The 17,557-nt window shown below is 34.3% G+C and overlaps 2 protein-coding genes across 6 annotated transcripts in view; both read right to left on the bottom strand.

Annotated features, from left to right (window-relative positions):
• Positions 1 to 1,437: 1,437 nt before the first annotated feature.
• Positions 1,438 to 10,514, bottom strand: LOC131937651 (cytochrome c oxidase subunit NDUFA4). The gene is made up of 4 exons (XM_059295245.1): positions 10,357 to 10,514; positions 3,724 to 3,812; positions 2,053 to 2,113; positions 1,438 to 1,854 (listed from the first exon to the last, which is right to left on the bottom strand). Exons 1-4 carry the CDS (start codon positions 10,402 to 10,404, stop codon positions 1,792 to 1,794), a joined length of 261 nt encoding a protein of 86 aa, XP_059151228.1. The 5' UTR covers positions 10,405 to 10,514; the 3' UTR covers positions 1,438 to 1,791.
• A 2,473-nt stretch (positions 10,515 to 12,987) lies between these two features.
• The window catches only part of LOC131937650 (stAR-related lipid transfer protein 3), a 32,525-nt gene continuing 27,955 nt past the window's right edge, over positions 12,988 to 17,557 (bottom strand). For all 5 annotated transcript variants that reach the window (XM_059295242.1, XM_059295240.1, XM_059295241.1 and 2 more), the window contains 3 exons: positions 16,967 to 17,151; positions 16,485 to 16,578; positions 12,988 to 15,993 (listed from right to left, as the gene is read on the bottom strand). In XM_059295242.1, coding sequence (XP_059151225.1) covers positions 15,892 to 15,993; positions 16,485 to 16,578; positions 16,967 to 17,151 — 381 coding nt within the window. In that variant the 3' untranslated portion in view covers positions 12,988 to 15,891. The remainder of the gene's footprint in view (positions 15,994 to 16,484; positions 16,579 to 16,966; positions 17,152 to 17,557) is intronic.

Here is a 17,557-nt window from a genome sequence, read left to right as displayed (position 1 = left end):
AAGGTTATTCTACTTAGCCTTCTTTTTTTTCAATTTTTCTTTAAAGTTTGGTGTTATCCATAGTGAAAAAAAAAAAAAACAACAACAACATCCACAAATGATCTCGAGAATTCAAACGAACAGTGAAACAATAAATACGATTAAATAAAAATAATATTTTTTGAAGTTTTTCAATCTATGTACTTGCCAATGTTCACATATCTTATACGATTGTTTGTAAATATGCAACGGTTTTTTTTTTCAATATATTAATGAGGTATCTACATAATTTAAAAACGTTTAAGAGTAGGTTGGCCTAAATTTATTTTCATTAAAACTTACAGGTCTATTTAAATTTCTCGTTCTTAGTTTTATAAAAGTAGAGGTAGACCTAGTCGTTGATCATAAACACCCAATGGCCTCAAAATGCCTTCCTGGTATTTTATGTTGCCCAGCCCTAGCGTGTTTAATATTGGTGCTAAACAGTGCACACTATCAGTGTTTGTTCCAGACACTTTTTTCTCCATGGAGGGGACCCACGTGATATTTTTCGGGGGGGGGGGGGGGGGGGACACTGGCAAAAAGTATACATTTGTAATATAAATGGCGAAGAGATGCCTGGAAAAAATACTGCACACTATGGTTTGTAATATGTGTGAATGAAACTGCTTATGACTAAATAATAGCGGTGTCTCAAATCTGGATTCAGGTCAGTGGAATGTCCGTGAGTCCACCAAACTCTGTATGTCTATATTCCTATTTCCCTAGCAATGCCTGCTTCCAAACTCTCTTCATGTTACCATACAAGGGGTCATCAATAAATTGACGAATTTTACCCCCAGCCCCCAACAAATTGCAGTTCAATTATTCTTAAAACATCGGCTAAAACTCGTTTCAAAAGTGTGCGTCTTTTATGGACGACCCTCAAGATATATTCAATGAAGCTACAATTTGTCTGAATTATCGTCTATACGTGTGCGTCACTTGTTCAGTATATGAATTGCCTCATGTCAAGCCACAGGCGACTGCTTTTCAGAATCTACTGGTGATGTCAGGTTGGAAGATAATGCTCTGTAGGAAAACTTACTTTACAACCGGTCATGGAATGACAGACTTAATTTATCAAGTCCAGGCTGACCTACTTTACTCAACCGACCCAGGAGACTATTCAAATCACCAGTTATGGGCTGATCCACTGACCGCACTCTAATTATCAAATCCAAATATCTTACAGATGCCCCAAAAATTAAAGTACACCCAATTACTAGTGTGATCTGTGCTTGAGTGTGTTGTTTCTCCACACAACATAAAGGCTAGAAGAAAATTAACATTTAAACATATAACGTGTTTCATAGATCAGCCAATCAGAAATTACTAAGTGAAATACCCAAGCATAGAGATGAAGTCCATGACTATACATTCAACATAGAAACATAATTTAAAAAATAACACCACAAGGATCAGGTAACACACTTTATTCATTCATGCTTCAACATTTCAAGTGTACCATTAATTTAGAGTGAGTTGGTTAAGAAAAGAAAACTATAGGCAATATTCATTGACTTCAATTTGTGCGATAGAAGTAAATGCCCCAGATCTTTCTACTTAATATCAAAATGTAAAAAAAGAAAATAATGTGGAAGTTTATACTAATATCTGTCATTTCAGCAATCTCATTCTTTTTACTGTTTACAAAATGTATTGAAATTTATTATAAACATTTGCTGGTAAACACTAAAGCTCCAGCAGGCTTTCAAACAGCAACTAACTACATGAGTAACTCTGATTACAATGTTCTGTTGAGCCAAGTATTTAGATGTCTGGTCTCTCCTCTGGGTGTTTCAAGCTTTTGTAGTCAAGATTTGGAGAGTAAAACTGGAATGAGACAAGTTTTGAATTATTTAAGCCTGTTAGTCTATTTCTTTTAGTGCAAACAAAAAAAGTTGTATCTGGTTAAAAGATCAACAATAATGGTCGAGTTAATTGCATTCCTCTGGACAAGTGTCAGACTAAGGGTTGTCCTGAACCATTAAATTCCCCACCAGAAATGACAGGTTTAAAAATTAAAATCACCTTGTACTGTTTGTTGACTGGCCATCTCACATTTGCCATTCCTTCTTGTTTGTCCTTCCAGCTAGAAAATTAAAAAAAAAAAAAAATCAGTAGGCATTTTTAAGGTAACTAGAAAACTTTCAAATATTTTGTGTAATGAAACATGAGTGAAAAAAGAAATCTAAATAGTTACTGGTTTGTGAAATTCTATTTAAATGACAAATCATCCCCCCCCCCCCCCCAACATAATTATGCCTTTCATACAGCATGATGATGCAATTCAGATTAAAAGAAAAATGCTAAATATACAAGTTAGATCAAGTTTACTAACAGAGTCTATTATTTTCTTTTTGTACAACTCTTCAGCTAATACATGGACATGGTTAATAATAATTGGTAACATCACAACTTGTCGGTTCAAAATCCACTGTTGGTACTGTTAGTGACAATGCTGCTTATATCAATTGACTTCAATTATTTACTTTCATAGGTCAAATTAAATCATAGAATAAACAACCATACATTTAGAAATTAATCAGTATCAATTGAGTTTGATAGCATATATCAGTTTACATTCCATCAAATAAAAAAATGTGTATAGGCCTAATCTTATTAAACTTGAAACAACTTTCTAATCCATTCAAATGTAAAAATTACCCCTAACCCTTCCAATAACACAATGGTGCACAGTCAAAACGGCTGTCAATACAACCCAGCCAAAATGGCCCCAGCGTATTGACTCGCAACATATAGGCTCCAGACAAATGAATCGTATGACCACTACTGGCATAAAAGTAACCATTTTGTCCTAACTCCACCACCACTGTAACCTCTTTTAAATGCCTGAATGAAATTTTTCTTTCATGAACCAACAGCAATTCACAAACAAATCGAGCCCTTAATATCTAAATTCCTCCAATTAAATTTTTTTAATGTTTAACTTACAACAGTAAAGATCTGTTGCTTAAAATAGAGCACAGAAGTTTAAATGTATGATATACATGATGTTTACAGGATAACTGCATTTTGTTTTGATAACCTAAAAGCATACTGCTGGTAGGAATGTACAGCCTGGACCTCTCTCCCCACACACTAAGTTGAAACAGCCTACAACCGACTCATTTATGGAAGTCATAGCTAGATGACCCTTAAATTTAAAACAAATTATTTCTTATACTTATACTAGGTAAAATAATATAAAAATAAGGCCAGCCAAACAAGAGATGCATACATTGTATTACTTAAGAGTGTTGGTTAAGCTAACTCTAAACAGTATTGATGAAAGTCCCACCAGCAGGTGTCATATTCAATGAGGATGTTTCCCCGAGAGGCTAAAACCATATTGACAGGGGCCCTTTATTTAGGAGCCAAAATGACAGGGGCCCTTTATTCGGGAGCCAAAATGACAGGAGCCTATTTGTCTAATTAACGGGAGCATTTTTGTGGAGTTGTAATGACGGGAGCCGTTATGTTGAGAGCCTAAATGAGAGGGCCAGAGGTGTAGCAACCCTTCCCGGCGCCTGGGGACAAACTTTCTATTTGCACCCCCCTCAAGCTTTCAATTTATTTTTCCAACCCATTTTGGCGCCCCCTAAGGTCAGCGCCCAGGGACATATGTCGTCCCCCGCTACGCCTCTGGGCGGGGCCCATTTGGCGGGGCCGTTTAGTCGCCCTGCGCAATAAAATACTTACCCAACATCAGGGCATCTGGTTGCTAATCTCACTATGTAGTAGCCAGCCCAGGCCATACCAGCACCAACACAAACAAACAGTGGGACAAGCTGAAAAAGTTGGTTTCAAACTAGATGTACTTTTAAAACTTTTTAAAAATTGGTACAATTTCAAGGCATATCTTCACAATGCAGTTAAAATCTATATCAGTTGAATGTTTCTGTTCAGCGTTACTATCTTTCTCTAGCAAAAAGGACTTTTTACATATGGTGACATTTCAAACTGCATGATGGATGACTGATAATCAAATACTAAATTATAACAAATGTAAAAAGAGATATAATTTTATAAGTGAATTCAACTTCAACAAAACAGCTGGTTATCCACAGGCTATAATAAATGCAGGTTTACTTAATTAGGGCCTATAATATATCTATTAGAATTAGAATAATACAAGAATGTCATCATGCAGAGCGTAGATGTCAAATTTAAGCCAGCTGCTCAGTTTCAAAAAGAAAAAAAAATGCCACAAAAAATTGCGCAAGTCTATAACTTTAAAAGAAGATTAAAATTAAAAACTAGGCCTGTTTCTGCCATAGCAAATCAGATAGGCCTAATTCATTTTAAAGTCTTGCATTCAAATTAAAAATCTAAAAATATCTAACTAGACAAGCAGTTCTGATTTCCTAGCACATTGAAAACCTTAAAAAAGCTTAATGAACACAGCTGGAGAACGTCTGAGATTGGAGGTAACTTAAGTTTGCAGCCAATGACTGACTAGGATAGGCCAATCTATAGGCCTATATAAAAAGCAATGTATGTCTGTGTGTGTGTCTGTCTGTCTTTTATGCATTACTACATCTTTCATCACACCGCGTGGAACTTTGGTAAATTGTCTTTTCGAGAATACTCCTGGGGAGGTTTCTGCCGAATTTTTTTTTAATTCACAGGGGTGTCGCCCGGCAGGGCGCGATTAGTTTATTCTCTATATACGGTATATAAAAATGAAAGTCTATTGCGGTTTGACATCATACATCAGATCGCCATGAAACTTTGGTAATCTATCGTTTTAGGTACATAAAATCAGCCGAGGCTTGTAATGTGAAAAAAGGTGGCTCAATATTTTGGCTTCAATACAAGTAGGCTATATTGTGATATATTTGTGTCAAATATGATAGATAATTAAATAAAACAAAAAAAAAAATCTCTAAATGTATTAATAGGCCCTTTAGGCCACAAATTAACTTTTAAACAGCAGTGTTCGCGAGCAAGATTTGAATAAACAGAGTGGTTTTCCCTGAATTTCTGACTATAATCTTACCAAAAAACAAAACAAGATGGTGCTAAAGTAAATGAGCTTGGTTGGATCTGATGAAAACATTGCTAGATCTAGTCTTTATTTTTACTGAAAAGTTTTAATAATACAATTGTTTAAAAACAGGTAGGCCTACATTAGGCCTAATGAAACTTTGAAACATTATTGTAACTTTCAAAACATACATCATCATGATGTGAAATAATTACTAAAATTTGATGAGTCACCTTTTTTTCACATTACTAGTCTCGACCGATTTTTGTGTTTTTGTTGTGTTTATAATAAAATACGCTGAACTGGAGGTGAACGTGAAGCGGCGAATAAAATACGCTAAAATGGAGGGTAGGCCTAATCTATCGTTTTAGGTACGTAAAATAGCCTGCGACTAGTAATGTGAAAAACAGGTGATTCCTTAAATTTTAATAATTATTTCACATTTTGAGGAGGATCTGTTTTGAAAAATACAAAAATGTTTCCTTGTTTCATTTATGTACGTGTTTTTAAACAATTGAATTAAAACTTTTCAGTAATAAATGAAGACTAGCGATGTTTCCAACAGATGCAACCATGCCATCTTGTTTATTTTTTAAAAATTGTAAACTTATAGCGCTAGATTCAGGGGGAAGCCACTCTTAACTTACATATGGGCTAGAGATACTCACTAATTTTAAATTTCGTTATTTTTCGATTTAAACATTACCAATGGAAACTAGAGATCAATCTCTAATCAATCAAATACTTAATTTGTTGAAAATAAACTCATTTGGAGCTTAATTACTGATTTTTATTAATTGGCCACTCCAAGCATTGCAAGCCAAATAATCCGTGACAACCAGATCGCCATTACTTTTCTGAAGAGACGAACTCTGCAGGGTTGACCTTGCAGCTGATTTGATTTTAGCAGAATATGCACAGTACATTTGATTTTATTACCACATTTCTATTCGTATGGACACTGTCTTCGTCAGAATAAAAAATCACATAATGGAATTAGATCTAGATCTAGAATTTTTAAATATTTTTATTTAATTTTTTTTTAAATGGAAGGGTGTTTAAAAAGGAAAACTAAATTCAAATTAATGAACAACATGTTCAAGAATATATAGTATAGATCTAATCTTTTTAAAGATATTCAATCCCATGCATGTTTTATTAACTAGTGTAAGTGTTTTAGCAATGCTTAATTAGGGCAATTCATAAAATATAGCGATGTCATTGTAAAATTAATCTAACCCTCTTCTCTCACTTCACTTGGGACAGGTGTGTTATTTACAAAGTTTTGTCTATGCTCAGTTTAAAATGTAAAGATTTGTAAGTATTTGATTTATTTTAAAAAACACTGCAATAGCATTCAAATTCATCAAGTTAGCGAGAAATACATTCTAAACAGCGTCACGGGCAGTGCGCGTACAGACATCTCGCTCGCTTAGTTTTGTCAACCAGAAAAGTTAGCCTATCAAATACAATTAATTAGGCCTATAAAATAAAAATAGGCCAATCGCATTAAAATGATCGCCTGTGAGCGAAGATATATGCAAATTACAAACATCGCTAGCCCTCCTGCGTTCTTTTGTCAACCAGCGAGAGAAAACTCACAGCACAGTGTGCGCATGCGCTAAATCTATTCCAAGTACTTTGTTATCCCAAGTTATAGGCCCTAATTAACTAATTAGTATTATAGGTCTAGATTAATATAAAGTTCAAATTAAATGTATTTAATTAAGATGTGTGTCTATTTGATTTTTCAAATGTCAGCGCATAAAAATTAATCACCCGAGAGCGAGAATTAGGCCTATGCCTATGCATTCCAAACATCGACACAGGCCAAGTGTGACACACGACTCGCTCGCTCGCGCTGGTTTGTCAGCGCGAGAGGCATCGCCCGCCACAACGCCGCCGGCACAGCACACACATGTCCTAGTCCATGCGTACTTGGTTTACTAAGTACTAATTAGTAATGTAAACCTAGACTCAACGCTAAAATCATTTAATTTATCAGGCCTCTAAAATCTTAATAATATATAATAAAATATATAAATATCAGTGGCGTAGCGAGGTCGGGTGTCACCCGGTGCGGCACTTAATGGTGTCACCCCCCCAGAGGCGTAGCGACCCTTCCCGGGGACAAATTTTCGATTAGCACCCCCCCCCCTCAAACTTTCGATTTGCATCCCCCCTCAAGTTTTTCCCTATATATTTTGCTATTTTTTGCCTTGGTGTCACCCCCCCCCCCCTAAATGGTGTCACCCGGTGCGGTCCGCACCCCCGCCCCCTCGCTACGCCCCTGATAAATACATTTATATAATATAAACATTACTAAGCCTAATAAATGTATCAACGAAGACCAGTGAAAATAATATTATAATTAACCTAATTAAAATTTATGAAATCAATAAGAATTAAGACAAATTAATTAAGCTATAACAAATTTGAAAACAAATAATTAGGCCTAAATAAGCACACAAAGACCAACGCTCACTACAAATTCCAGGGATCAACACAAAATTTAAAAAAAAAAAAAAAACAGATCGTTGTGGTTTAAGGCTAAGGGCTTTTAGAGTCTTAGTATAATCCAAAAGCCAGGTGAAATATCCATAATTAGGCTTAATTAGTCTAATTACGCTAGCAAAATAAGCTGAAAAAGAGTGTCAAGTGAAAAGAATACAATTATATAATATATAAGCAGCGAGAGGATACTACTGTACAGCTTCCGTAACAATAGCGATGACGTCACAATAAAAAATTACGTGCTTTCAGTGACCTTTTTTGGCTGCCGATTTCTTAAAATGGATTCAAAATAATTACAATATTTTTTCACTAAACGATCAATCTAATAATACTCTACCTTACAGTGCCATTTAGACACGTAACAGTCCTTTATTTAAAGTTTTTAAACAACTCAAACTATACCCATGTTTCCGCTTGACCTCCATGGTCGGAAGCAAATTTAAAAAAAAAAAATCTGCCAAAAATAGCTTTGTCATCTTCAGAGAGCTTAAAATACGCGAAAAAAACGCCATTTTTCGCGTGATAATTATTTTTAAACTTAATGTTAAGGTGGTCTCTCGAACAAAGCAGAAAAAATTGCCCAATCGTATGCCCAGGTGAGGTAGCCATGTTCTGGTTAGCAACCAAGGACGCTTTAAAGTTAGTGAGCCTCGCTAATATGGGCGCTTTTTATATAGCAAATCCTGCTCGCAAACACTGCTGTCTAAAGTTAATTTCTTGCCTATATTTAATTTAGCCATTGTATCACAATATACTTCTATTAAAGCCTTGTCAATGCGGTAACTTTTTCGTACATTACTAGCCGCGGGCGATTTTACGTAGGCCTACCTAAAACGATAGGCCTAGAAAATGGAGTTTTACCCAATTTACTAGGTTGAATTATGGATTTTTTAAAATAAAATATTCTGTTATTTCAAATACACCATTAAGTTCCTTACCCCTTAAGAGAACATTTGACACCACATTTAAATATCTAGCTTATTCGGTTGACGAGAAAAGAGAGAATTTGAAAATTTAGCTAGAATCGAAAATGAACGACAAAACAAGAATCTTGCTCCTGGACCGGCATAACATGACGCCGTGGACTTGTGTGCACGAGCTTTTAATTCCCGCCATGGTAATTGCGTCAGCTTAGGTCATTTACTCACCGGAAAATAACAAAAACCAACTGGTTGATAATAAAACTAGATCTAGTTATTTTATTATTTATTAAATTCTACTCTACATGTTATTCATAACATTTTAAGAAATAATGAACACCTACATAAATCAAACGACCATAATAAATATTTTTTATTTCAAATTCTAATTTTAAATAATAAATATGCATAAAATAATATGATAGTAATAGTTAAGATAGTTTATAAATGCAAATACATTTTACACTCAATCACATTATATTGAGTCAACAGTGTGGCAGCTGAGGTTCATACATGGTATTAATGTCTTTTTTTTTACATTACATTTTTTTCTTCTTGAAAACATGACGTATGTGATTTTTTTAAAAATAAAATCTCCAAACATCAACACTCGCGTGATTGCTTGCTTATGTTTACTATCCTGTGGATGAAAAATCCCACCACGGTCGCGGGGTCACCGTGACTTCAGCAGGCCTATAGTACACGTCATAGAATGAACACGCGTACACGAGATGGTCGGTGTCTTCACTTCTCTCTCCCCCCCCCCCCCCCCCCTCTTCTTCAAGCAAATTGAAAAAGAGACCTACTTCCCTACTTCTGGTCATTTTTTTTTTTTAAAGTTCGGTCAATTTTTTTTTTAGTTCACATATCAGGCATGCTAGACAGCCAGCTGTATAAAAAAAATATTTTTTAAACTAGATCTAGATGATCTACGTCTAGCTTAAAAAAAATTAATAAATAAACGCTTAAAATGCCCGTAAACAGATTATTTAGCGGCAAAAAAAAAAAGGCCCCTGAACGAGCATTTTTTACAATACGCAGCAATGAAAAAGGCTAACGGCCAATCAATTAAGTCTAAAAATCGCCCGTAATTAGGCCTAGCTCTGAAAAAGGCCACTGAACGAGCATCACTGATTATATAAACGAATAGGCCACGCAGCGTTGACGAGGTCAACCACCGGTCACGAATGCAGCAACGGTCGGCCCACAGTGAAGAAAAAATTAATATACTAATAAAATTACTAATACAATAATAATGTCTATAATTTTACTTTTTCCACACATGCTACAATTGAATTATAATTAAAATACTAGACTTAACAGTTCATTCCGTAAAAAACAAAAACTAGTTGTTTCAGTCTGGCAACTAGCGTAACAATGACGTCATGATACTAAAAATAGCGGATAGAAATGTCAGCGTGGGTACCTCATCCTCGAGGAAGATTTTAGAAAAAGTAATCAAAAATACTGTAAATATACATGATAAATATATCAATTATATATTAATGTACAGTTAGTCGAGCCGTTTACCCCGTTAGTCGGTCGTTTTTGGCGGCGGTTCAGTTTTTACGGAGAGTGCTCCACTAGAAATCCTCTCATTATTTACAACCACGAATCTTGCGATTTTTTCTGACATTCTAAGGCATATTATCCATTTTATTAGCAATTTGCATTAAAATAATGATGAGAATTTGCGATATAAACAGTTTTTTTCATTTGTCGTGGATGGGACCCCTAAAATAAACGTAAAAACCGTCAGAAAACGATGCGTGACGTTTCAGGGTCAGAGGTCAATCCTGCCATCTAAGCAATGCGCCAGACTACAATTTACTTGAATTTACAATACAAAGGTCCAAATGCAGCAAGGGTCGTCTAGATTGAAATTATCGCTAAATATAAATAAATACAAACCGATGGATGATGCTTCAAGCTTGCCAAGGTTAATCCTTTCATAGGCATGGTGAGGTTTTACGTTTGGGCCTGTAGCAAAAATTACTTTATCACGTACGTCCCAAGCCCAATGTCAAAGTCGTCACTGGTGACTTAAGACTACCCTGCTTCACAGAAGAGTTGACAGGAAACGGAAGCGCTTACGGGCTAATCCCACCTGTCTCACCCCCCCCCTCCCTCTTTAAACTCGGGTTAAACTACTTAAACTTAAACATTATAATATTGGTATATTTAACACAAAAACATAACTCTAAATTAGAGGCAGATAAATGAGCAGTTATCTCTTGATCAACAAAAAGAGTTGCAAAACAGTTACACTTTTGGCTTGAAAAAAAAAGTTTTTAACGCTTTAATATTTTGCGTCGCTTTCTCTGAGATTCCCCCTCTCATCCCCTCTAAGATCCATTATTAATTTGCTAAAATTAGATTAACAAGTTTGATTTTTACTATCTTTTAATTGAGCGATATATATACCGTAAGAAAATGCCGGACCCAGTAGCTAGGATGTTCGATGCCGGGTGTGGCCATGTCATTGATGAAGGCCCAACAAATGTATGAAATAGTCTATTACTGCTGCATCTAAAAACCCTACATGAAATATGTTATTATTAAAGCAATGAGGTGTTTTAGTGATTTTATTGGAAAAGGGTAGTGGGATGGAGGGGGGGGGGGGTGTTGTATGTTATTATTTTAAAAACAAATATATATATATATATACGATATAGCCCATATAGACTTACGTTTACAACCAGTGTTTCTTCCAGACTTTTTTCTCCGGGGGGGGGGGGGGCACACTTGAAATTTTCGGGGGGGGGGGGGGGGGGGCGGTAAACTTTCTTCGGGGGGGGGGGCGGACTCTGTTAAAAGTATATATTTTCTATATAAATTAAATAAATTTCATTTCATTCGGGGGGGGGGGGGGGCGGTAAATTTTTTTCAGGGGGGGGGGCTTTGCCCCCCCCCCCCCCCCCCCCCCCCCGAAGAGATGCCTGGAAGAAACTCTGTTTATAACCTATATCCTATATGTAGCCAATAGATTTTTGTGTGTGCAGAAGCCTTAGTTTTCTTTTTGAAACAAACACATCTATTTCTCAGCAAACGCAGACTAATAAACAACATTTTAAATTTATGGGGTGTCCATAAGTGTTACATCATGAACCACTTTGAGCCTTTTAATCAGGCCTACACTAGTTGTTGTTTATAGTAGGCCTGCTACTGAGGCATCATGTTACTGGATATGTGAAATTGTGAACTTGTCTAGTTTTAGTATCAGTTCTACCTGCCCCTACTTATGTATGGTTTATTTCACATTTAGTGACGATTTTTAAAAAATCTAGTATTAATTATTAAACCAAATGTACATGTTAAAATTTTGTTTGTGATTATTTTGAGTTGATACCATCACACCTCATATTTTTTTTGTCGAGAGGCTTTGATAAAATTTCATCAGTAAAATTGTATTTTTTCGCTAAATGGTTTCTGTTGTGCTTTCAACAACCCAGAGGCGTAGCGACCCTTCCCGGCGCCAAACTTTTGATTTGCACCCCCCCCCCTCAAGCTTTCAATTTATTTTTCCAACCCATTTTGGCGCTCCCTAAGGTCGGCGCCCGGGGACATATGTCCCCCCCCCCTTGCTACACCTCTGCAACAACCCCTCCCATTTGCAAACAATATCTGAGTGGGGCTTTGGGCTGCTGCTCTGTCAGCCCCCTACTCAATCCTCCCCCGTCATTTTTCACCAAACGAAAGGCTAGCCCTTTCAAACTAAAACAGTTCACTGGTGCAACAAGACATACATAAAACAATTCGCAACAATTGGACCAAATGTCGAGTGTCATCTAAGTATCATTTAAAGTTTTTGTTCTAGCAGTTGGAGGTTAGGCTCAGTGTTTCTTCCAGACTTTTTTTTTAACTGACATGAAAGGGCTGCCCCTACAATATACAGTACAAATATAACAGATAGTGAGGTGCCCTACAGTACAAATATAACAGTGAGGTGCCCTACAGTACAAATATCACAGATAGTGATGTGCCCTACAGTACAAATATAACAGATAGTGAGGTGCTATACAGTACAAATATCACAGATAGTGATGTGCCCTACAGTACAAATATAACAGATAGTGAGGTGCTATACAGTACAAATATCACAGATAGTGAGGTGCCCTAAAGTACAAATATCACAGATAGTGAGGTGCCCTATAGTACAAATAAAAAAATATCACAGATACTGATGTGCACTACAGTACAAATATAACAGATAGTGATGTGCCCTACAGTACAAATATAACAGTGAGATGCCCTACAGTACAAATATAACAGATAGTGATGTGCCCTACAGTACAAATATAACAGTGAGATGCCCTACAGTACAAATATAACAGATAGTGAGATGCCCTACAGTACAAACATCACAAATACAGGTACCCTATAACACATGACAAAGATAGTGAGGTGCTATACAGCTATTAAAGATACTTGCAACAGCCAATGGCAGAATGTAAACAAAATAACAACATTTTTCAAGCAACATAAGTCATAAATATAATTTTTTGAAGTATATAAAATACGAACATGAAGAATCTCTTATGAAAATTTACTTTTATTCAGTCTGTATGAAATTCATACACACACATAAAAAATTCCTAGAAAATACAAACACATTATCAATAGCATAATTGAATGATTCAAAGATTAGCATCTCTATGAAATTTATCACATTGACAGGTAGTTTTAAACCTGTAATTTGAATTTTAATCAAATGTAAAACTACAAATATAGCACAAATTTTCTATAACAAAGTAAAAGTAGACCTACACTATGGGGTTGAGCAAATATGTATTTATGGTGGTTAGAGTTCAGTAGATCTCTTGATGGAGGTGTAGTTTTTCTGATATAATTTCAACCTATGAAGATTGTCCTTTATAGGAAGTATATTGAAAGAAAAAAGATGATGATTACACTAGACATAAAAAAATTACATACTAATAGTCATTCAATATCTATAAATGACAGGCTAATTTAGCCAAATTTTACCACCATTTACCCTACTTATATTTATCGGTGTCATGAAAAACCAGACCCCCTCCCCATTAATTTAAAAGTCTGTCACACATTTTTTAAGCCCCTGATCCACAACCTCATCTTCACGTAAATCAGAAATCTCTCTCTTTAAGTGATTGACTTCACTAACAACTTTAACATACATCTATTATTAACAAAATTCGCCACACATTAGTGAAAGACCCTGCCCCATCCTTCTATCTGCATGACGTCATTAATAACTTGAACATAATTGAGTATTAAACACAATATTAAAATATTGACAGGTGGTACAACAAGCGATGAAAATGATTTACAGCCAAGAACCATAGAAAAACTATGATTCCAAATTGAAAACATGATTTTTAATCAGATGTCACATTAGAAATATAATAAATAGAAAACATGGTAAATTCTTTAGTAAAAGTGCTGCTACAATTTAAAAAAATAAAATATAGTTCAAAGACAAAAATCTTTTATAAAATACTATAATTATATAGTACTAATTTAGTAATTATATCGCTGATGGTTAATTAAAGCTACTTTCTCACAGTATTTCTAAGTATTTCTCACTATTGTTTCATTATGTTGTCATGGAAGTTCAAGTTTTTTTTATTCCTAATAGCACAAATATGGTATTGTTGCCAAAAAAATATTCTAAAAGCAGAAAAAGAAAATAGGTCCACTACTTTAGTATACAAATACATTTTACTCTAGAATATTTTCACCAATGTCTAGCCCACCTTAACCAGAAGAAGAAGTAGACATTTATAATAAAGAATAAACTTAACATAATATATGCAGTGGCTATGTTTTATTTTTAATCTCAGTTCCGGATTCCCAAAGAAAAATACTTAAGAATGCGTGAATATCTAATACATCTGTTTGTCAACAGAAAAAAGAATACTGATGATTTACTTTACAATTTAGAAAAGTGCTGAAAATCTATAAGATGCACACACAAATTGGCAATAGTAAGAAAGTTTACAATAAAACATTTTTCGCAGCCATAATATATTTTTCCAAAATAAAATAAACCAAGCATTCATTTAGGTTTTTGGAAGAAAAAAAAATCATCCGTAACTGACACATTTTTAAAAGAACATTTCTGGAATGGTTCAAGTCTGCAAACAAACTATGCACCAATAATAATTTAATGTAGCCACAAAACATGAAATTCAATGCTAGACCTTTATTAATTCTATATGTAATATGCTGTTTTTTTTCCCCCATTTTAAACCTGTAGGGAATTAGTAAATAGCCATAACATGAGGTCACATGATCTGACAGCAGTCACATGATCTAAAGGAAGTCTGGTGATCTAAGAAGAGTCACATGACCTGCATTGTCTATTTGGTGATATCACTGTACATGTTGATAGAGAAATAGTTGTACTTGAAGTTGCAATGAACAAGCTCAGCATGCACAATAGAATATTTCACCAACTCTCATCAACAATTCATATATACATGTTGGAATATAACACAGTTACAATAACGTTGAAAGTTAACAGTTTAATTTATCAGGAAAACAATACAATCATTACATGTTCTCTCCATATTTATTAAACATATTTTTACATTACATTACAAAACTTATGTTAGTTTTTATTATAACACATGAATAGATTTAAGCATTCCCTGAACTTGAAAACAAACTAGTTTTAAATTGTTATCACTATAAGCTCATTTTAGAAAGATGAATTTAATAGCGCAAAAAAAAAAAAACTTATTTAGAAACAATTTTTCATTCTTAATCATATTTTTTTTTACCGGGCTTTCTATTTAAAACAGGCACTTCCAATCACACTTACTTAAGATATACATTTTTAGCATCTATTAACATTTTAAGCCATTACAAGATCAACAAGTTAAGATAATAGTTCCATATTTTAGTGCCAGCAGTAAGTACATGAACCATAGCAAACAGAAAACTCAACCAAACATGTATGAAAAAAGAAAAAAAAATGAAGTCGTACATTAAAAAAAAATGAACATCTGAAAAGGTTCTCTAGTTTGTAGTTTATAATCCAGAAATTTGTAAATGGATTTTTCCTACTTGCAATGAAACAATTTAAAACTAAGCTTTTGAATGAGTTAAAGTTATCATTCACACAAGTGGATCTTATAATAATTAACTCACAGAATGTTAATTAGGCCCAAACAACTTTGATGTACTGTAACATCTAAAAAAATGCGACTGTATTCACATCCAAACTAAAATTTCATTTTTACACAGATTGTTTGCATCATCCATGAATCATCAAAATGAAATGTCTATAAATTGTCCTACTTTCACTAAATGTATTTGAGCAAGCAAAACACAGCAACAGTTTGCATCAAATGTGGCCCACAATTATGCATGTAAGCTTCACAACTCTAGTTTCCCAGCCAGTACAAAGTTTTGATAAAGTACACAGGCAGCTTGGTTTAAACAGTCTGTTAGGAATTTCAGCTAGGAATTTGTTATACTTTTCACATGGGTTCGAAGGTCATGAAGGAAATCCATCAGCACTTTGGCCATGTTGGCATCAATCAGAGACTGAGGAAACCAGCCCTGAAAAAATTAAAAAAAAAATTATTTAAAAAAAAAAAGGAAACAATTAAAATAAACTTTAGCATTATTCAATATTTGTTAGTATAAAGACACTCAGATAATGAATACCAAAGCCAAAAATAGAACATTCCCACAAATATTTTTAATCTACAAAGTTGATTGTTGTGAGAGGCCCACTGATCACACACAAACCCATCATGATGCACCTAAATAACCTCCATCATGAAAATTATTTCTAAAGCTATGTGACAATATTTTTTATAGGCCAAAGTACTCTAGCGACACCTGCACCCAGAGTTTACCTTCATGCCAGTATTCATGCACCAAAATATATTCAATTCCAACAAGTAAATTATTAAATTATTGCTAAAAAATTACGACAAAGCCAAAAGTACTGTTGAGACATCTGCAACCACATTGTTAGAAATCCCAACAAGTGAATTTCTAAAACTGCTGTGACTGAAGTACTGTTGAAAGACATCTGTACTCACCTTGATGTCAGTATTCATGTACCAAAAAAACAGTGTTTTGTTAGCGTTGCCAGGCATTGGCTTGTAAACCCAGCCCCCAACTCCATTGGTACCTCTAAATACAGAAAAAAAAAATATTATTGGTACTTTTAAATACAGAAACAAAATAAACCTTATTGGTAATTCTTACAAACACACTGTCAAATCATTTAATTAACTAATAAGAACTTTTAACAAATTAATTGATAAACATTCAGTATTTAAATTAATAACAAACATAAATTCTTAGTGACACCATTATAGATAATTTTAAAACAATACTTTATATTAAAGAAATCTACATCGGAATAAACAATGTTTCAATTTTAAAAAATGAAATAAAAAATATAATATTTTAAAATAATGTTAAAAATGTACATAACTGAATTTGGGTAAGATATTGGTCAATAAAGTACCATGATAAATCCACCGAAATCTTATTTAAACAAATCATTCTGACTGACCTAACATAACTTTTTTGTGGTGGCATTTCAGGGTGATTGACCCCCATGCCAGCGCCTATAAAGATGTCATCTCTTGAGCCCCAGGTTCGCAGGCTGACAAAGTCTCTGCTGGTGATGACTCCCCCTGCTATCTCCGCAGCGATGTTGTATAAAATATCTGTGTGGTCGTCAACTACTTGCAATATCTGGTGACAAAAGTCATCAGGGATAAAAATCTATTCTAAATGGGTCTTTTGTAAGGAGTAAAATGGTATGGTGAATAAAATCAATTGTAAGAAGGTTTGAATTTTATCCAAAACATATCAGCTATAAATCAATTTTAATAATATTTTGAAAATAATCTAATAGAGTAGCAAAAAATAAAATAAAACCTACAATAATAGCATTAACAAAAATAGTTGATGAAGAGTACAAACTAATTAAGAAAATGAGCACAGCTTAGCAAGTACACAAAATGATTAATAAAGTCTACAAGGCTTAATATAATGTAGTTGTGTATTCATATAACATTTTCAATTTAGAATAATCAAATTTGCAATGTATAAAAATATGTTGAATAAAAGAGGTTTAGATAAGGTACAAATAAAACCA

The sequence above is a fragment of the Physella acuta genome, unplaced genomic scaffold (genome assembly GCF_028476545.2).
Source record: "Physella acuta isolate Inbredline_101_S28 unplaced genomic scaffold, ASM2847654v3 ptg000216l, whole genome shotgun sequence".
Taxonomy (NCBI): domain Eukaryota; kingdom Metazoa; phylum Mollusca; class Gastropoda; family Physidae; genus Physella; species Physella acuta.
The sequence above is the reverse complement of the archived record's forward strand: the minus strand, read 5'-3'. Positions and strand labels throughout refer to the sequence as shown.